This window comes from Hemibagrus wyckioides, linkage group LG14, assembly GCF_019097595.1.
Source record: "Hemibagrus wyckioides isolate EC202008001 linkage group LG14, SWU_Hwy_1.0, whole genome shotgun sequence".
Lineage (NCBI taxonomy): Eukaryota > Metazoa > Chordata > Actinopteri > Siluriformes > Bagridae > Hemibagrus > Hemibagrus wyckioides.
The window spans coordinates 5,646,997-5,668,247 of NC_080723.1; the positions used below are offsets into that span (position 1 = coordinate 5,646,997).

A 21,251-nucleotide genomic window follows, 5' to 3' on the forward strand; every position below is an offset into this window, starting at 1 on the left:
ATGTATTTCCATTTTGCTATGCTGGTGGGATCTTTATATTTAAATCAGCCTACTCACTTGGAGAAGGTCAGCCGGCTGCGTTTGGGAGAAAAGGCCAGGCTCGTGGCTTTCTCCTTCATGCTGATGCTGAGAGCCACTGTCTTCTTCTGAGCTTGTATTTTGACTGCATCCTCCTCCTTTCTGGGCTGTGAGGTTATCTGCTGTGCCATTATCCTGCTCGTAGCAGATGATGGTGCTGGAGACGGTTGGACGTTTGGATGACTCACGGGAGCGTTTCCAGGTTGTACGCTTGATGATATGCTCTTCTGCTGGCCAGAGTCTGGTCTCACAGCTTCTTTCTCTAAGCTCTCGAGAGCATCCTGGCTGCTTTGGTCTACTGGACTCTCCTTCTGCATGCTGATGACAAACACCAGAGACTCCTTTTTCTCTCGAACAGACTTCAGCTTGGACGGTGTGTGGGGCTCACTGCGCACAGGACTACTGGCTTCGTCTGATATATAAAACAGAGGCTTGGAGGTGCTTTGGCCAGCGTGCACTGGACTTGTTGTTTCTGGCTTTTTCAATTGAGATTTTTCAGATTTGAGAGCACTTTTATTCTCCTCAATTAGCGGTGATTGATTACTAGGCAAGGGATCATGATGTTGAAGGTTAGTTGCATCCAGCTCCATGTCATTAGCACTACTGAGCTCAAAGCTCCCATGGCTGTCTATGGAGCTCTGAAGGGAGGCAGAGGAAAGGAGAGGAGCAGCTTTTGGAGAGACTTTATTTTCTGGGGAAACTGGTTCGACCGAGAGGGGAAGAGTATTGGATCGCACCTTCAGTAATTTTAGACTGAATGTTGCCTGTTCCAGTTCTCTCTTCCTCCTGCTCTCTCGCTTGGCTCGGCTCTTTAGAGTGCTGTCATCCAGAGGTCTGGAAAGCTCTGGTGATGGCAGGGTCTCAGTGTCCATTCTGCACTCCTTTGAAGCCACTGAGCTTTGCTGAGATATCTGGGAGACTAGGCAAGTTGTCTGGGTATCAGAAAGGCTTTGGAGGTCGTGTAAGCTTGTTTTTGCATTATCATGTCCATAGTCTGTTCTAGCACTCTTCTGTTCCTCTCTCAGTCTTCTACACCTGGAGAAATTAACGTAATGATGACAAATGAAATGAAATAATATATACACTTAAACCCTATTACTGCTGAAATAAAAAAGCAACTGAATTGAAGTGACCACATAACACTCACAGGCTTAACAACAGACTGAAAAACAGTAAGCTCTCATTTCTATTCTGAACCGGTCATAAACAGTGCGTTACCTCTGCCGGGCCAGATACCCCCTCCAGGCAGTCTGCAGTGTTAAGACAGCTTTGGAGAGCTGCCAGTATCTCTGCCTCTGTCTGTGTGCCCTCCAGAACGCCTGGATAAGACATGCAGCTCTGTGTCTCTGTTGCTGCATACATCGTCTCCAGCTTCTCTGCAGCAGCAGCACTGCATCCCTCTGCAGCAGATAGAGCCTTCTGTCCCTGTAGCCTCTCCACGCTGCCTGCACACACACCGCTGCCCCGTACTGCAGCTCCGAAACACCAGCACTCTCATTGCTATGGGTTCGCATACACTGACGCCACCAGCGCTGTAGAGAGACAGGGAAAAGGTATTTGCATAAGTACAACCAAAAAAGCATGTATATACCTAGGTCTGTGTATACACACAGGCCACTTTAATAGGTACACATGGTCATATCTAGTGATTCAATCATGTGCCTGCATCACAATGCACATACAGGTCGAGAGCTTCAGTTAGTGTTCACATCAAACAAAAGAATGTAGAAAAAATGTCATCTCTGTGACTTTAATCATGGCATGGTGCCAAATAGGCTGCTTTGAGTATTTCTGAAACTGCTGATCTCCTAGGATAACATGAGATCTGGGTACAGTCTCTAGAGTTTGCTAGAGTTTCACTTGAATTTTATTAAACTTCTTTCATTAATTAGCTGTTTGCTTGCTATAGCAGGTCAGGTCAGGTCAGGATAATTTAAATCTATCAGGTTGAGATAATTCCAACCGAGATGAAGAAAGATCTTCTAGATGACCAGGACTGTTAAATACTCAGTCTGCTTCGGATCACATCTATAAATACGCAACATTACCAGGGCTTGTTGGTACAAGAAATCTTTTGTACCTGAATGACACGGGCAGCACGTCTCTGATTGGTAAAGTGTCGTCTCTCTAACAGAGCCCTGAATCTCCTCTGCAGAGCTACGATCCTTCTCAGCACCTCCTGATGGAGCAGGTTCTGCAACTTCTGTCTCTGAGCCTCTCGCAAAAACACCTGCACAATAGAGACGAGAGAGAGAGAGAGAGAGAGACACACACACTTTTTTACAGAATCATACATATCCAATTTTAATTTCTTTTACTTGTCAAGTGTTTAATCCACAGCATGTTAGTTAAGACTGTCTTTTTGATAAAATGACCATTGTCACTGAGGAAAGTACTTTAAATACAAATTACATAACTTTTCACTTATAATCTAAAATGTGTGCTAAAATTGCATAATTAACATTATTCACAGTAACCAGAGTCAACAGTTGAAAAACGTAAGCGAGGTAATACCATGGTTTTTCCCACTTGGAAGGCGTCTGGATCGAGCTGAACTCCCTGCAAGAACTCCCGAATGCCAGCCTGACCAGCACTCAGTCCACTCGTCAACAGCACATGGAAATGATGAACAAAGTCCTAGAAAAAAACACACACAGAATCAATATTCACAGCTGGGAGAACCAGGGGGTCTCATTTATCAACTGTGAGTATGCATAGTTTTCTATGTAAACCGTACATATCCATTTTTATATGCATGGAAGTTATTCTTGTATACATTTCCGGCACACTCCTGACCGTGCGTATGCAGTAACCCCAAGCGATATACAGAAATGTAATCCCTGATAAACTGATCATGAGTCAGGTATGTCAGCATAGAAACTGCTGTTCAAAACAAGGTGCAGACAGATGTTAAAAGGGGACATCTGGTTATGATAGCTGATAAATAGTTTTTGATACTGCAGCTCAATGCACAGATGTTGCATTTTAACAACCCTCATTTTCCTAAGGACATCTCACCCACACATTATAACTTACTGAACCAATTCATTATAAAAGAAAAAGCCATATGGCACCTGGAACATTTTTTTTGTCTCCATTTACTGCTGTCTTTGACTTTGGAATTTGTCAGGAAATGCGTATGGCTGAAAATCATTAGTTATTCCTGCACATGTTATTCCAACAGTGGGAATCAGTCACTCAGTCAGTCAGTTTCTAGTCTATTAAAAAATCCCGACTACTATTTTCCACTGTGTGAAGAGTGTGCGATACCTGAAATGTGTATTTGATGCTGTATCCAGACTGGCGTATCCTCACGGTCTCCAGCATACCGGTGTACCGCAGTTGCCTCAGTACTAATGCGTCATTAAAGCGTAGAGGAAGCTGCGTGAGGAAGTGAAACAGAAAGAAACAGTTATATTTAATTTCCCTTTTCAGTACCTTAACCAAACTCTCGGAGCAGACGCTAGGCAGTACCTTTTCTGCATTTGAACGGATACATTTTACAAAGTAAGGCTCTGACTGGCCCAGGGTCTCCATCAGTTTGTTCAGTGATGCCTGCACAATGAGAAATAGTGAATATAAACAGTGAAGTACAAAAGTAATTTTTCCTCTATAGAATTTCATTAGAACTTCATCGGAAATATGGTTCTGCTTCTTTCCATTTTTATACCTGAAACTGTGCACTGATGCTGGGGGGTTTCTTCTTCTTGTGTAGGTGGAGGAGTGATTTGGTGATGCGATCATGAAGTGTCAAGCTGCTCAAGTACTTCAGGGATTTAACGTCCAACAGGTGCTGGACACAAAATAAGTTAAGGGGTTTCATCCTCAAGGACATGACTGTTATTATGTGAATTAGTTGAGTGAAATGCTTAACAGAGTTTAGAGGGATTGCTTGCACTGAGGCTGTACCTTGGGAAGAGAAAGCTTGGCTTTGTAGTTCTTGTTACGCCTGGACAGAAGAACACATCACTCATTAAAAGCGCTTGGGATGATTTGTCGTATTGTTTTTGTACAAGGTCTCACTGGGACTTACATCAAAATGCCCTGGGCTCTCTCCAGTAACTTGCTGTTCATGGCATTAACAAAAATCCCATCTTCTTCATGAGAGGAGGCAGTGGAGGTCAGACGACCGGACCTCGAACTACGACCATTACACCCAGAGAACCCGTCTCTGAGGACCAGGGAGGAAAAGAGAGTGACCCAGTGACAGGGTTATTGATTTCCTTTTGTTTGTGCAGTTCTCTACACCGTGTTCTGTAATATGTGAGATGAAACAAAATCTACCTCGCCGTTTTCTCGTTCTTAGCGTTGGTGCCTTGAAGGTGTGACAGAGGGCTACGCGGATTCTTCCATGTGATGCAGGAATCTGTGTCAAGAGATCCAGATATTAATGGTCTTCCATTACAGTCATAACAACACTCCTGCTTTTGTTACACTGGCCAGTGCAACACAAATTCTTTTTTTGCTTATGACGGCTAAGCACTGTACACAACATATTGAAGTAATAACATTAAAACAAACCTGAAATCTGAACACACTGGTGAGGACTGTGTGTAAAGGAAATAGTTCCAGACAGGGTATGACCTTAAAAGTTTCACGGGCTGAACTGCATTGTGTCCATTACCATATGACATATCAAGCCATTTCCTGTGTGAAATTCTTGCCTAGATCCAGCAACAGATACACTGCAGTCCCTTCTAGCGCCGTTTGGCCGCTGGCCTAGGTGGAGCTGAATTTCAGATACAGCGGCTCAGTGACCGTCTCGTCTGTTCTGGCAGTTAACAGTTTGCTCGGCTCAAATTAGGTGCAGTTGCGCGATGTTTTAAGATGAAGACAATCGATGTTATGTATATGTATGGGTCAGGTTTCCAATGAGTAAACAGAATAATGTTCATCGAGTCAGTTTAAGTGGTCCTAATAATGACCTCTGCTTTACTGGCAGCATTCAAAGTAATTCACTCTTCTTTAGTTCTGTAAGTTCTGCGAGTAATATAACCTTACTGTATTTATCATCTTTGCATCTCTGAAGGATCTCGAGGCTTCTCTGGTGCACCGGGTGATGCAGGAAACTGAAGTTGTCCACCTTCTTAATGACTGTGCACTGCACTGCAGTGTCAGAGCCTAGTGAGAGAGAGGGAAGGAACAGAGCCGCGAAGAGAAACATTATCCTCCTCATCACGATGTGCTCACAGTTAGACGTTAGTAACGATAGTTTCAAATACGAACAAATAGCAACACTACATTATGCACATCATTGTGTAGCTATGCATTGGCTTTGAACATTTTACTATTATTTGCAGGATCCAAAATATTACTCTTTAAAGCAGTAACCAAAAAGCAAGAAAATCAAAACATAACAGTATAACAATCTGAGCAGCATAGAACTAACAGGTCAAAGTAACAACTACGTAAGATGCCAGAGACGATAAGTAGTCGCAGTAACCACAGAAAACTACTCATTTTAAAAGCTTTTCTAAAAAGCATTTTCATTTTCTTGAAAGTTTTTTTTATTTTTCAAACACTCTTCCAAAATCAGAGAGAGAGAGAGAGAGAAAAAGAGAGAGCTGAAACAAAAAGCTCGGTCACCCACGGCTTTTTGTCTGCTATGGAGAGTGAGTGGGAAGATGTGTAAGATTGAAGGAGGTCACACCGGTAATGGAATATGAGTTATGAATTATGTGTTGTTGTGAGTGGGTGTCTAAGTACACAAGCAGTTCTTGGAATTTTGGAACTGAGTATTGACATTTGTTAGATAAGAAAACGTCATGTCTAACAGTCATTTTACTTATTTTTAAGCATATTACAGATGGGGAAAAATGATGACGCTTTGATCATGTTATGTATCGGTGATCCTTAATCAGACAATATATAAAAATAATCTTGAATGATCAATTTTGACAGTCAGATTTGAGTTGCCTAAACTCGGCTCAGAGAAGTATAAAGGGTATGGTATTATAATGGATTTAATAACAGCACTATGCAGATATGCAGATTATAACAAGGATAAAACGTATTAATTGATTGGTTCCATGTTTCACAATAACAAATAATAAACAAGTAGAAATTGATGCTAAGAGCAGTGTCGGGGATACTTCTACCACAGGTTCAGTCTTTCTTGTTACTAAACTGTGTTTCAGAGATACTCTTAAAATAACGTTCGAAAAAGAAGAATAAGGAAAACTAATTCCGAAACGTGAACTGGGTCTGGTCCTGATCAATTCCCGAAATCTAACCTGCTAACCTAATCTGCTGGTCACGATGATAACTCCACATAAGCCCTACTAACATGTAAAGACTCATTCTGGAGACATCGTGCTAAGTAACTCAATAGCGGAGGCATATAAGACCACAAAGACCAACAAATGTGTCCACGATGCTATCTTGAAGATATGCGTCCTTATTTTTTTTTTAGGTGTGTTAGGTTAGCAAAACAGGCAGTTTAAGCAAGACGGATCTTTATAAGATACAATTTCATCACTATTGAGAAACAATGATGCGAGCCCCTGTGGATAGGTTGAGGCAGTGGTTTTGATTCGCTTTTATTTATTTATTTATTTTTAAACAACACTGCCTGCAGGTCATGGAAACACATCCAACGGAAACAGTTAAGACTGAGGCTGATCAGAACCAGTTCAGATTGGTTGATCAGATTGAAGTACGAGTATCCCCCACAGAGAAACAGGATGACCTGCAGAACTATAATCCCAGAACACAAAGCAAGTCCAGTATATTAATCCATACAAATCCAGAAGAGGGAGTGATCTTTTAGTTTGGCTATGGACACACCAGGAGGAACTGGAAGCTGGAAGCCAACACAGGGAGTTGTTCACGATTCACAAGCCGATCATGACGGCAGCATGTGGAACAGCAAGTTGGGCAGGACAGGAAATGTCCAGCAATGTTAATCAGTTATAATAATAATAGGTCAGGCACTGATGTTGGACGAGAAGGCTTGGCTCGCAGTGTCCACGCTAATTTATCCCAAAGGTGTTCTATCGGGTTGTGGTCAGGACTCTGTGCAGGCCAGTCAAGTTTCTCCACACCAAACTCACTCTTTCATGTCTTTATGGACCTTGCTTTGTGTACTGGTGCACAGTCATGTTGGAACAGGAATCTCCAAACTGTTCCCACAAAGTTGGAAGCATGAAATTGTCCAAAATGTCTTGGTATGCTGAAGCACTAAGAGTTCCTTTCACTGGAACTAAGGGGCCGAGCCCAACCCCTGAAAAACACCACCTAAATTTAATGATTTGAAGGGGTGACCCAAAACTTTTGGCACTATAGCGTACGCGCATCGACGTATACATCACCCCCATCTAGTTGGCACTAATATGTATGATATGTGCCAGTTTACATATTTATAGACTTTAGAACAAATAGATTTCTAAACTTAGCGTTTAGAAATAATGCATTGTTGGTCATTTACTAAAGCTCATGTTATTATGAAAAGTATTTGGGAAAATATGTAACTTGGCAGAAATGTCTCTGTCCTGACACGGGGGGTTAGAACTACATTTATACTATTTTTGGCAGTCGGTATCACGATCTACATCAGAATGTTAAAGCTCAAAATGTTGCTAATGCAAAACTATGCCACAGGATATATTTTACTCATTACCATGTGCATAACTACTTTATTGTGTGTGTGTGTGTGTGTGTACACTTACTGCTCTTCTTCTCCCCATGTCTTTTTCCAGCTGCTCTAAAAGCCACCACGGCTCTGAAGTAAGCTCTAAGCACGGCCCAGCGGAAGGTGGCCACAGGGTCGATTCCCATCAGGCCACAGATAAAGGCGCTTTTACTGCTCTTCAGCAGAGCCACAATGTCTGGGCGCATGTGGTCTGTGTTCTTCTCCCTGAAATCCTATATAGGAAGAGATTAGATAAGTTACAGCAGAACATCACGGGTCGATCTCGTACACTAAATGTGTGTGTTTGTGTGTGTGTGTGTCACGGTGCATCAACACAACACAGTGATATGAAATCATGTGGGCGGGGCCTTCACCACTGTCAAAACCAACAAATCTTTATCAACTATGCTTCTGATTAAAAGGGAGATGTGAAGTCATGGTGGTGTTTTTGTGTGGGTTCTGAAGAGGACTGAAGATTTTTCTAGCTGAGCTCATATCCTTCTTCTTCATTTAGTTGAGAGGAGAAAGCTGTAGATGACACAAGCCTTGTCCATTTTTGTCCATTTTTCCAGAAGCTGATCAAAACGCTGCTATCGAACAGCCGTTGCAGACACACACACATTCAAAAAACAACCTAAAGGACTGACAGACCTTTCCCAGGTAACTTTATTTTACATTTCTAAGCATTTATGAAGAAAAAAACAAAACAACAAAAAGACAAAGTTACACAGAGGAGGGAGAATGTACAATAACCCTATTTGTGGGTGCTTCATTTACCTACACACTACTCCATCAATACTGCTGTGTGCTCCGATCCTGTCCACATTGTTTAAACTTGGAAGCACTTGACTGGGATTCTTTGTACCTCTATAACCATGTTAGTCCCCATCTATGTTTTTGTTGTACTCTCTATACACAAGCAACACACACTCTTCACAGCTGGATGAAGTGCTAAAGCCGGCGTAAGAAGCCACAGAAGAGTGCTTGCCTTGTGTGGTTTAGAAAGAGAATTGGTGGTGTGTGTGTGTGTGTGTGTATGTGTGTGTGTTGCGGATAAACAATAGATTTGGTATAAAAGAAGAAGTGTTCTATGCAGCTACACATGTGCTTTAAATAAAATCAGACCCGAAAGGCAAAATCTAACCAATCAGATTAGAAAACAAAATTAGGTCAGTGGATGTGGTTTGTTCTTTCTGTTTCCTTTCTAAAAGCCACATTCTCTTACACACACAGACACACACACACAGACACACACACACAGTGCCTGTAAGCTGCATTATACTCAAAAACACTAATATACTAGTAATTAGATTTACACAGGAATATGTTTAAACCAACTGACACATAGATCACAAAACTGATTATTTTGCAGTTTTAATAAAAAGGTGGTGTAATCGGATGTGATATATAGTGGACAGCAATTAGGACTGAGCTCCTGGACACACACCTTGACGCTGTACTTGACCTTCCCTGCGTAGTGGCGAATAATGAAGGCTGGCTCCATGACTGCAGGAAACTCGATGTAGCTGTTCCCCTCATGCTGCCTCTTAAACTTATCCAGCAGAGTCTGGTTAGTTGCCTGGGGGAAACTGGAGAAAGTCGGAAGTCAGACTGATGAGCTGGGTTTGTCTCTCTTCCTGCTGTTCCGAGTTATGTGCTAGGCTATAAAACTGATCTGGGCATGTGCTGTGGGAATGTCCTTTGCTATACTGTTGCCTGCACATGCTCATTTTAGCAGAAGTGAGAGGAAACACCATTATACTTTCACTCGAGGCCTATGCTCCTTGCTCCCCAGGACATCAGTGTATCCCGGGGCTTTTTACTGACAACTGCTGTAAACATCAAGCTTACAACTCAATATCAAGTTTTCTTTATATATCGCAGTTTAACCCAGCAACCAACCAAACACACTCAAGTTTGTCTTGTCCGTAAAATCTTATTGTTTTCAGCTAATCATAGCTAGCTATGTGGATGCATCACATGCAAACTAGATGACCTTTTCCAGCATTAGACAGATACATTTAAGGACATTTAATAACGCTGTACTACTGAGACTCACTTGCACTCCTCGTCCAGTAGGTGGAGCAGTGCTGTGGGTTTCTTGCTGATGAGGTTGATGCAGCTTGTGTTGTCGATGTAGTCGATCATATGCCAGCTGATGCCCTCTGCACGATACTCCTCCTGGGGCACAAAAACATTAAACAGAGTTACTTGATAGATGAATAGCTCTCTTTTGTCCTGGTTGACTAGAACCGAGCACTGAACACATTGTGTGGTCCCTTTCTTTCAAAAAGCCATTCTTTTCCACAGCGAAGGATGATTCACAAACAAGCAGGAAGATGAATTTAGGAGTCCTCTTTTATACACTATATTGCAAAATGTTTTGGGAAATCATTGAATTCAGGTGTTGTTTTTCAGGAGCTGGGCTCGGCCCCTTAGTTCCAGTGAAAGGATCTCTTAATGCTTCAGCAGACCAAGACATTTTGGACAATTTCATGCTTCCAACTTTGTGGGAACAGTTTGGGGATGACCCCTTCCTGTTCCAACATGACTGTTCACCAGTGCACAAAGCAAGGTCCATAAAGACATGGATGAGTGAGTTTGGTGTGGAGGAACTTGACTGTCCTTGAGTCCTGACCTCAACCTGATAGAACACCTTTGGGATGAATTATAGTGAAGACTGTGAGCCAGACCTTCTTTTCCAGCATCAGTGCCTGACCTCTGAAATGCGCTTCTAGAGGAATGGTCAAAAATTCCCATAAACACACTCCTAAACTTTGTGGAAAGCCTTACCAGAAGAGTTGAAGCTGTTATAGCGGCAAAGGGCGGGACAACTCCATATTACATTCATGTGTATGTAAAGGCAGACGTCCCAAAACTTTTGACAATATAAAGTGTATTTTGTTTGTATCTAGTTACCCAAAATGTACTAGATTTCTGGGGACTCAGCTTTAAAAAGGGTGGAGCCTGAGGTACAGAGATATAGAAACAATGATTTCAGAAATAAATCCATTTGAAGTGTATTCAATTGTACAATCATTAATCTAAATGAAGGAAGGATCAACACACCCCTAACATTTCTTTTCTCTACTCTTCAGATTGTGAAAAGGGGAGTGTGTTGCATTTCTGAGGTGTTACTCTCTGCGTGTCAGTCGACTGTTAATGCTCCGCAATGGAGCATGAAAAAAAAGGCAAATTAAAGAGTAATTGGCAGTGGGAGAGTAAACACTGGACTGAGGCCTTGCAGCCTGTGGCAGGGAGGTTTGTCTATTTGCTTTGGCGACTGTTCAAAGGGTACACACTGGCTTAAGATAAGAGTGTGTGTGCGTGTGTGTGCGTGTGTGAGAGAGTGAGTGAGTGTTTAACAGCATGATGTTCACTCCTCTCCACACTACCTACTGGCGTAATTAAACACCTCGCTAAGTTCCTCCACACGCACGCTAGACATGCAGCTTCAGAATGTTATCTGTGAAACGCATGCAAAGACACACACATCAGTCATGAAATTAGTTTGATAACACTATAACAACTACAAGGTTCAGTTCTCTCTCACGATGGAACTTTCGTTTTTTTTTTAGCGTGAAGAGTTAGTTAATTTGATATTCAATTAACAAAAGACACTAATAACAAAATTCTAGCTCTGACTGTCATTACCCTTTCCACATTTCATTCAGTCTTATTTAAACTGCCACTACTCTACTACTGAGCAAAACAAACTCCAGAATTACTGGCACCCTTGGTAAAATGTATCATAGACGATCTAGCTATTAAAGGACTTTATTTAGACTACAAATGCAAACCTAATCTTCATTCAAATATTACGGCTTACACATAATAATATATTTATCACTATATACAAAAAAAAGGCTGTACGTGTAATAATCAATCATAACTTGAATACTGAGCTAAAGAGTCCTGGTTGTGAATCATTCAGTCCTAAAAGAGCATGAGCATGTTTAAATGATTTGAATGTGATAAAATAGGGGAAATCTTCTTCAGGTGAGTCAAGACTTTCTTTTTCTGTGGTTGTGTTGACGGCAGCAGTAGAAGCTGAGTGACGACACAACACGGTGGAAACCGTGCTATTTGTCACTTGCAAAGAAAAAGCCTCAGTGACTGGACTGACATCACAACAGAGCTGGTAGAGTGTGTTATCTCGACTGTTACACCACACATCTTTCATACACACACACTAGAGCTAATAGGACAATGGGCTCTTTAAACCTCAGAGGCTCATTTTAATAGACTCCAGGTTTGTGTGTGGTATATAGAGGGTCTGGTAGCTACGACAGTGTAAAAAAAAAAAAAGAATAAAAAAAACTATAAAGAAAGTATTATTATTATTATTATGGCTGCATCTAATGATTATTTTAGTAATCTGCCGATTATTCCATCTATTAATCGAGCAATCGGATAAGAAGTACTTTTTCTTTATTAAAGAGGAATACTAAATATGCAAGAGAAAATAAGACAGGTCTCTTAAAATGAACAACTAAGTAGATTCTTATTTACAAAAATGAAAAAATCTAAACCTATTTAGTGCATTTAATTGACAGTCAAAATGCAAATACAAATATATAAATAAAAAAACTTAATTATTCAAAAAGAAGGTAAAAATAGTACAACTTAAAACAAAATAATAATAATAATACCTAAACATTGCATTTATGTTGTGCAAATTAATCTTGACATTTCAGTCTAACTACAGCTTAAGCAGGACATAAGCCTTTACTGCCTTCCTGGAAGACTTTGTGGCTTCTGTAAGAGGCAAAAATTAGTGGACAGGAAGGAAACTTGGAACAAGAACCCACACACATCAAATTTCTTAACACATTTTCCTGTAACATGAAATTAGAGTTATTTGGAGAATAAACCCTCTTAAATGTCTCTCTACATACTGGTGTGTGTGTGCGTGACAGACAGAGAGTGAGGTTATCAAAATGAATGACGCTTAGGCTTTTACAAAACTTAGCTAAATTAGGGACATCATAACTAGCCACCATACTGATTTACGGTCTTAAACGGTCACTACATGTAGCCAAAATCAACATACATTTATACTGGCCTTAATTCTTAATTTCAACTAGCAATCATATTGTTTTAAGCTAAGTGCGAACGTTCATATTGATTTAAGCTAAGTGTGAAGCTTGTGTCAACTCCGTGGAGTTAAAGCGGGGAGTTAGTTTGATATTCGGACATTAGACAGACATTCGGAAGCGGTATTTTAGTATTTTAGACTGAAAAGTGGTATTGTTACTTACCAGTATACGTGCCCCAGTTATTCTAATTTCTCCTTAAATATAGATATGCCATGCATCATTGCATACAGCTTTTGTTAATTTATTAATAATAATATATAATAATTAATAGATAGTATTAATTATGCGTCACGATATAATTTGTAATTATTTATTTTTTAATTAAAAAAATCACTATTCCTTCAATACCTTCTAGGTCATGTGACCCAAAACTAGTACCAACATAATCTAATTGGAAACCCCCACGAGGTACACCTCTTGTTATCCCAAAATATGTCTTCACTGATTATTTGTCGATGGTCCCTAAAATACCGCTTCTGAATGTCTAATGTCCGAATATCAAACTAACTTCACCGCGGTTGAGATGTTGAAGTATGGAACTTGTAGTGTTGTGATACACCAGTTCAGTCTTACAGTAATCACACTGTACAGAGTTTTCAGTCTGTTTTAGTGTGAAATGATCCCAAACTTTGAAAACTTTCTACTGTTTTCTTTGGCCTGAATCTTCTCTGTGTGTAGTTACAGTAAATGGAAGCTTCGAGGCAACTCGATTTGCCTCGATGATTTTTTCTATTCGAATTACTTGAGATACTCGAGGAATTGTTTCAGCCCTAATTATTATTATATAATAATATTATACTTATTTTAATAATTATAATATTACAAATAATAATTATTATAAATAAGAAATAATAATAATAATAATAATAATAATAATAATAATAATAATAATAATAATAATAATAATAATAATGATAATGATAATAATAATGCTGACCTATTAATGTGTAATTAATAATTTAAAAAAACTTCACAGATGAAAACAATGGTTGTGTCTGTGCGACATAAAGCAGCAGTTTTACAATCAGACACTTTATATAAAGGTGTACATTTACATTTTATGGCATTTGGGAGACGTCATTATCCAGAGCGACTTATATTCATCTCATCTTCTTATACACCTGAGCCATTGAGGGTTAAGGGCCATAATTAAGGGCCCAGCAGTGGCAGCTTGGTAGACCTTGGGTTCAAACTCATAACCTTCTGATCAGTAGGCCAATGGCTTAACCACCAAGCTACTACTTCCCTTCCCTATATATATATATATATATATATATATATATATATATATATATATATATATATATATACATACACACACACACACACATACATATATACACATGTACACACACACACACATATATATATACACATATGTACACATGTACACACACACACACATATATGTATATATATATATATATATATATATATATATATATACACACACACACACATACATATATACACATGTACACACACACACATATTATATATATATATATATATATATATATATATATATATATATATATATATATATATATATATATATACATACATATATATATATATATGTGTGTGTGTACATGTGTATATATGTATGTGTGTGTGTGTGTGTACATATATATATATATATATATATATATATATATATATATATATATATATATATATATATACATAAAATATGTGTGTGTGTGTGTACATGTGTACATATGTGTGTATATATATATATATATATATATATATATATATATATATATATATATATATATATATATATATATATATATATATATATATATATATGTGTGTGTGTGTGTGTGTGTGTGTGTATATATATATATATATATATGTGTGTGTGTGTACATGTGTACATATGTGTATATATATATATATGTGTGTGTGTGTGTGTGTGTGTGTGTGTGTGTGTGTATATATATATGTGTGTGTATATATACACACACAGAAAAAATGAGGAGGAGTAACATGTGTTTATATAAGTATTATGGTGCACACAAGCAAAAATGTGATATCCACGTATGTGTAAACCCAGAATAAATGGGGAAAATATCAATTAAATGAATGGGGAAAATAAAACAAAAACAATGATGAGGTTGACTCCCTGTCTCCCCAGAGCTCAGTGAGGGAGTGAAAGCTAAACAAGGAGAACGAGTTACGTACCTGCTCCAGCTTGAAGATGTGCTGGTTGAAATAGTGTTGCAGTTTTTCGTTGGCGTAGTTGATGCAGAACTGCTCGAAGCTGTTGTTCTCATAGTCCTCGAAGCCAAAGATATCCAACACCCCAATAGACAAAATCTATAAGAGAACAGACGTGAGCATTATTACTGCTCTGAACTAACACATAAACATTCAAATAAATAAATAAACATATATCATGAATAATACACAGTGAGTGATTTTTAGTTTAAAACAGTAATATTACCACAAGATTTTATTATAAGAGTTTTTTTTCCTGCAGATAACATAAATTCGAAGTTTTCCGAAGGGTCCTTAATATTGGGCTTGCGGTGATAAAATACTGATTGAAAATCATTGATAAGTTGATTTCCAATCCGCTAGCAGACTGGAACCACAATGTACCGGTAAAAAGAAAGATTCTGGTTGGTCTTATTCTTTAAAATATTTATCACTGTGCGTTATGTTACACAATCCTGTAAGGTGATGATACTTTTACACCGTAAGAAACTGCATCTTAACAAGTAAAAATACCTCGAATATAATCTCTAGTATTTCCTACCAAATGATGACATTTCCTGATAAATCTTTTATTTTCTTCTGTACTGATGTTTTCCTATTCCTTGTGAGGAACTTCTACTGACCTGATAAATAATGCAGCTAATTAATCTAATGCAGACACTAACATCTTACTCCAACCTTAAACTCAGTAACCGAAAGCTTCCTCGGGTGGAGATGTTTTATTTTTTCCATCTGACATGGTTATCATTCTGAAAGAATATATTTTGCGAGATGTTTATGGATTATTGCAGTAGATATGAACAGAACGGTGATACCTTGGCCGAGTCCTCTAGGTCTTTGTTGTTGAGAAGTGCATGGTTGGTGCGGAAGACTATCCAGTCAAAGAGAGCGCCATAGAGAGATTTTGCCATGGAGTCTCTCACTGTCCCAGCCTACAGAAAAACACACAAACACGCATGCATATATATATATATATACACAGGTGTAGCAACAGGAAACTCCATCAAGGTGTGAAAACCTACTGAAATAACCCCACATTTCCAAAGAAGGGTGGTTTCTGTTATCTAATTCACACCTCTGCTTAATGCATGGAGGAGAGAAGCCGCCCACCACCCAACCGCCACAGCAACACCAACATCACAGCTTGGACTAGCCGGTACATTGTAGTTGACTTCATGTCAGCTTCACTGGTCAACCAGCGATGACGATTTACATTTCAGCCCATTTCCTTCTTACAAAACCATAAAATATGTAACTGCTTTACTATTAGTGGTGAAACACTGAGACACTGGTTTACTGATATCATGCCTAAGTAAAGCATTAGTGAAGCCCTGATCCCCTCCCTTTCTCTGATTCCTGAAAGGCAGTGAGTTTGATGCCAAAATCCTTAAGTATATCCAGACCTACAAATCAACTTCTAAACCACTGATCGATCCATAAAACACAGCCTCTGCCAAGCAAGCCACTTATATCGTCTCTACATGTCAAGTAACACACACCCTCCCCTTTAGATGAAAGGAGTAAAATGTAAGGAGTAAGTAAGCTAAAATGAGAACTTGGCTGATCAAGGTAAAAGGAAGATCAGTATTAAAATAGTACAGAAAGCCCAACATGCCGAGCGATGTGAGCTTTCCGAAGACGGCGGAGATTATCCAGGCTTATCCAGTTCACATATTGTATCATTTCTGTTGTGATGTGTTGTAGTGTGTGCACATACATATGCTCCTGACTGTACATGTGTCTGAGTAATGATAAGCCAAGTTTGCAGACTTGCAGAGATGATTTCCAGAAGTTGAATCAGAGGTAAAAATCATGCCTTCGAACCTTCCTGTATTATAGATCAGTGCGTTATTTTTAGCTGAACTCTGGAAGCAAGCTCCGCCACATCAGCCCACTGACGTTACATAAAACGCCCCCCTTTATGAATCATTACTTTTAAATCGAGCTTTAAAAACACTTCAATCAAAAGATCCACACTTCGCATGCACTCACAGGATGAGAATTTTTACAGTGTTTTTAAAAAAAATGTACCAGAACAACTTACATAAGTGGCACTAAAATACAATCCGAAATCCTTAACACAACCTTTATAGCTAGAACACCCAGGCTGTAGGTAGCTAACGGTTCTATAAACACATGTGGTGTTGGTTATTTGATTAAGAGCACTATGTAGAGAGAAACAGAGGATTAAAGCTGCTCGGATCCTGACTAATGGCAGACTAATGGCCTTTATTGACCACAGGCGGTATTAAATCAGCCAACATTGTAATACTGTACTCAGAGCTCGACACAAAGACACTCAGGAATTTTGGTGAGTAATATTTTAAGTTATTGGGTCACAAGGGCATATATACAGATGGGTGACAAATCAAAGGAAAAACCCACCATGGATAACATGAAGCTTTAATGTGCCTCGGGATGGTGTATAGCTCTGTAGATCTGTAGCAGACCGATGGAGCACCATTCTTTTAAAATATATTCAGTGACCTCTCATGCCCATTATGTAAAATGGAAAAAAAGTTGATCGATGTGAACCCAAGCCAGCAGAATTCCCACACGGCTTATCAGAGCCAGTGGAGTCACTCATTCAGTAAGACTCTCTCTTGCTGTCAGCTGCACACGAATTCGCTCACTCGTCAGGAATATGGTCGAGGATGACTCATCTGACCGGATCCCTTTTTTCCACATCTCTGCAGACTAGTGCTTATGGTTTTCTCAAATGTGCATTTATCTTTGTAATGAGAGGTTTGTGCACCGTGACCCTGCTAACATCCCTCTCCGTGTAGCTGCTTGCTGACAGTCTGATGGCGTCCCGCATTAACACGAAGTACAGTGAAGAGCCTTCGCTTTCTCGAAACGTCTCGCATTAATACGCAAATATCACACTCGGTGAATGTGCGTTTTTAAACCGTGTCCTTCCTCATAACTTTCCCATAAACGCTCCTGCATGGTCTGGCTCCACCCACTCGTCTCATCCTCACTTGAACGTTTTTCATCCTCTCTCTGTCTCTTGATCTTGGCTCCACAGCACAGAAGATACATATTTTACTTTCTTCCTTTCCATCTAATGACTAAACCCTTTTTTTTTTTTTTTTACTCCTCACCTTGCTTTCATGCTCGTCTAATGACTCAGTGCTTAGCTGTTTATTATCTCATAGCTATGTAAAAATGCATCTTTTTCTACTTTTACATGCATGACTCTTGATGTTTTTGTTACTGCTACTATTATTACCCGCTTTTTGCTCTGGTGCATGTGTACGGTGTTCTCGGGTTACCCTTGAAAGGTGCTTCTAAATAAAACTGCGGCTATAACTTTAAATAGAGCTCACTGTCCTCGGACCAAGACAGCCCAGTAAGACTTTGTGACTGAAGCTCCCGTGACTCAACCCCAATAAAATAACACACAATCTTTCTTTTTTTTTTCCCATATTCCTTTCCTTATATATTCCAGAGAGTATGCCAAGATGTTTAATTACTTGTATGATGCAGTAGATCTTGATTTGGCATTTTATAAAAGTTGTGTTTGTTTCTTTTTCCTCCATTTCATTCAAAAATCATTGGTTTTTGTTTAGGCATTAAGTATGAAGAATGTTAGTGTTATTGTTACTGTAACATGAATGTTTTGTAGCAAGCTTAGATCGTGATACAGACCGTGTATGGGCAACACATTTCTGTTTATTTTTATGTTTCAAGGGAGTAAATCCCACACCATCAGCAATCAGGAGCTATGCTAAACACGTCATTGTGTAAATACATGTCCTTTAGGGATGTTCGAGGCTTTGGCATTTTTATGAGTTGACAGTTCTCCTTAAAAATTTTGCTCATTCATTGATACTATAAAAGGATTAAAAATGCTTAGACATTATAATAAGAATACATTCTGTATTTGGATATTCATACCAACATTTCGCAATGAAATAAATAAACGCTTCAGTCGTACCTCAGCCAGTTTATAAGGAACAATAAGTCGCTCTCCCACAGTCACAGTCTTTCTGGTGGTAAGAGCTTCAAAGAGCATCTCTTCCTTTACCTGACCACAGAAAGAAAAACAAAATAAGCATGAAAAATCAGAAAACCAACCCATACAACCTGGGAATTCAAGTCTAAACTACCTCATGTGGAGGAAAAGGTCGGCGTTTATAAAAAAAAATGAATGAAGTGACTGTGGACAAAGTAATGCCAAGTTACTGTAATGTGACTGAGAAAAAAAAAAAAAAAAAAAGCACCAGACATTCATGTGCAATTCTAGATAAAATGGTTAGGTGAATATCTGTGGCTTGAGTAACAGCGATATGAAAAGATGAGTGCAGGCTCCAGAACGTAGCCTATACACACAGCTTTGGTTTAAATGGTCTAGATTGTATGGCTGCCAAAATGCATCAAGTTTCCAGCATTGCGGTGAATCAAAAAATCATGTGCTGCTTTATAAATGTCTCAAAAGCATATTAATATCCTGTCTGGTTATTTATGTTCAAATAAATTCATACGCTCTTACAATTTCCAAGACACTGTAAAACCTAAATAAAGATATTCGGTGAATTTAATGGTCCTTATCAAAATCCCATGCTGAGATTACTTCATGACTCCAAAACAAGAGCTTTAAAATTATATGTTTGATTTAAAGCTGCCTTTCTGCTACAGCTGAAAGTTAAGTAAACATAACTAGCATGATCAGATAAAATGGACATGTTGTGGAAATGAAGGGAGTGTTGCTTTGGGAATGTGTGTGGTCTTTATCAGATATTTGGGACAGCTCTAGCGCTGTGTTGAGATGCCGTGTAGCTCTGAACGTATAGAAGTTTCGTGATCTGAACATATCTGAGGCGTACATTATAACCTGGACATAAAACTCTTACCTCTAGCAGTTCAGAGATGGTGGGTAACACTTCGGGATTACAGATATCGATACAGTCGTCTCGGTACGTCTTCTTCTTGTAGCGTATGTTCCCCAGAAGAAGGATGGCAGACAGCAGGGAGAAGATTCTGCCAGAAAACACAATTACTACATTAAAGAGGGCGATAAAAGTGCTAACAAATTGAGAATAACTCACTTTTCTAGATCAAAAAGTAAAGTTCTATTATAAGGACCTTGATGAGCATATACAGTGAGGAGAAATAAGTATTCTGACACTACTTCTTTTGCTATTTAATACACTTCCAGTGCATATCACAATGCAGAAAGGGCCGGTGTGGATGCAGGTTTTCATTCCAACCAAGCAGAAGCTACACCTGAGTCCACCTGTTTAATCAACTGATCTTAGCTTGCAATAGACTCAGGGGTGGCTCACACCGGCCCTTCCCGGATAAGATTGCACGTCCCCGTCATAATGAATGAAGGAAGGTAAGGGTAAAGTCAGCAGTCACTCAGAAAGAGTTGCAGGATGACCTGAGAGCAGCAGGACCAACAGTAACACAGAACTATAACAATACGCTTTGAACATCTAACACAAATTCAGAACGCTTTTGGGGCAAAAGGAACTAATATAAAATCATTTAGCCTGGCATGCTTGGAGAATAGCTTGCGTGTATGATCCCAAGGACGAGATACAGAAACGTGTGCATCGTGATGTGGTGCTGCTTCCCTGCAGGGGCATTACATGTGAAGGAACTGAAGGAGGCTGAGTGGACTGAAGGAAACTGAGTGGACGTAGAGGAGGACAGCCAAGACGCTGAATCGATGCTTCATGAAGACATCACCCTCAAACGCACAGCCAAAAATAATTCAGGAATGATCTCCAAAAAAGAAGGTGAAATCCTTGCTTGGCCTGGCTAATTTCCTGAGTTTATTTATGGAGGATTTTGAAATTGCGAGTCCATCAGTGGGACTCTTTTAACCTTGGGGAATTGTAGATGACTTGCCAAAGAGGAATGAGCCAGAATTGAACCACAATGCCACAAAAAGATAATTACTTCCTACTGTAGACATCTCAAAGCTGCAAAGTTGGAAATATGACAACGGCAACAACAAGGAGGAAGCAGTCGTGCTTTAAGTAAAATAATTCCTGATATCTGCATCATTTTAGCCCATTCCATATCTTTATGCTTATGGAAACAAATATTTAATAAATACAAAGTTAAAAGGTTATGCATTATAAGTATATACTGTACTTATTTCCCCTCACTGGAATCATGCAACACATTCAGGACATCTGTGTGATGAACAACACAGGAGCCTTGTTGTCACAATAACGGTGCTGGTGAAGTGGTGTGATGCGTTT

The 21,251-nt window shown here is 39.3% G+C and overlaps 1 protein-coding gene across 6 annotated transcripts in view; it reads right to left on the reverse strand.

The window, feature by feature from the left end:
- Positions 1 to 21,251, reverse strand: part of myo9ab (myosin IXAb) — a 93,740-nt gene that overhangs the window by 11,863 nt on the left and 60,626 nt on the right. For all 6 annotated transcript variants that reach the window (XM_058407745.1, XM_058407746.1, XM_058407747.1 and 3 more), the window contains 18 exons: positions 19,890 to 20,016; positions 18,974 to 19,063; positions 15,849 to 15,965; positions 14,998 to 15,132; positions 9,768 to 9,889; positions 9,156 to 9,297; positions 7,746 to 7,941; positions 5,080 to 5,199; positions 4,363 to 4,444; positions 4,112 to 4,249; positions 3,988 to 4,027; positions 3,749 to 3,871; positions 3,553 to 3,633; positions 3,349 to 3,459; positions 2,593 to 2,715; positions 2,159 to 2,308; positions 1,297 to 1,610; positions 58 to 1,113 (listed from right to left, as the gene is read on the reverse strand). In XM_058407745.1, the coding sequence (XP_058263728.1) occupies positions 58 to 1,113; positions 1,297 to 1,610; positions 2,159 to 2,308; positions 2,593 to 2,715; positions 3,349 to 3,459; positions 3,553 to 3,633; positions 3,749 to 3,871; positions 3,988 to 4,027; positions 4,112 to 4,249; positions 4,363 to 4,444; positions 5,080 to 5,199; positions 7,746 to 7,941; positions 9,156 to 9,297; positions 9,768 to 9,889; positions 14,998 to 15,132; positions 15,849 to 15,965; positions 18,974 to 19,063; positions 19,890 to 20,016 (3,267 nt within the window). The remainder of the gene's footprint in view (positions 1 to 57; positions 1,114 to 1,296; positions 1,611 to 2,158; positions 2,309 to 2,592; positions 2,716 to 3,348; positions 3,460 to 3,552; positions 3,634 to 3,748; positions 3,872 to 3,987; positions 4,028 to 4,111; positions 4,250 to 4,362; positions 4,445 to 5,079; positions 5,200 to 7,745; positions 7,942 to 9,155; positions 9,298 to 9,767; positions 9,890 to 14,997; positions 15,133 to 15,848; positions 15,966 to 18,973; positions 19,064 to 19,889; positions 20,017 to 21,251) is intronic.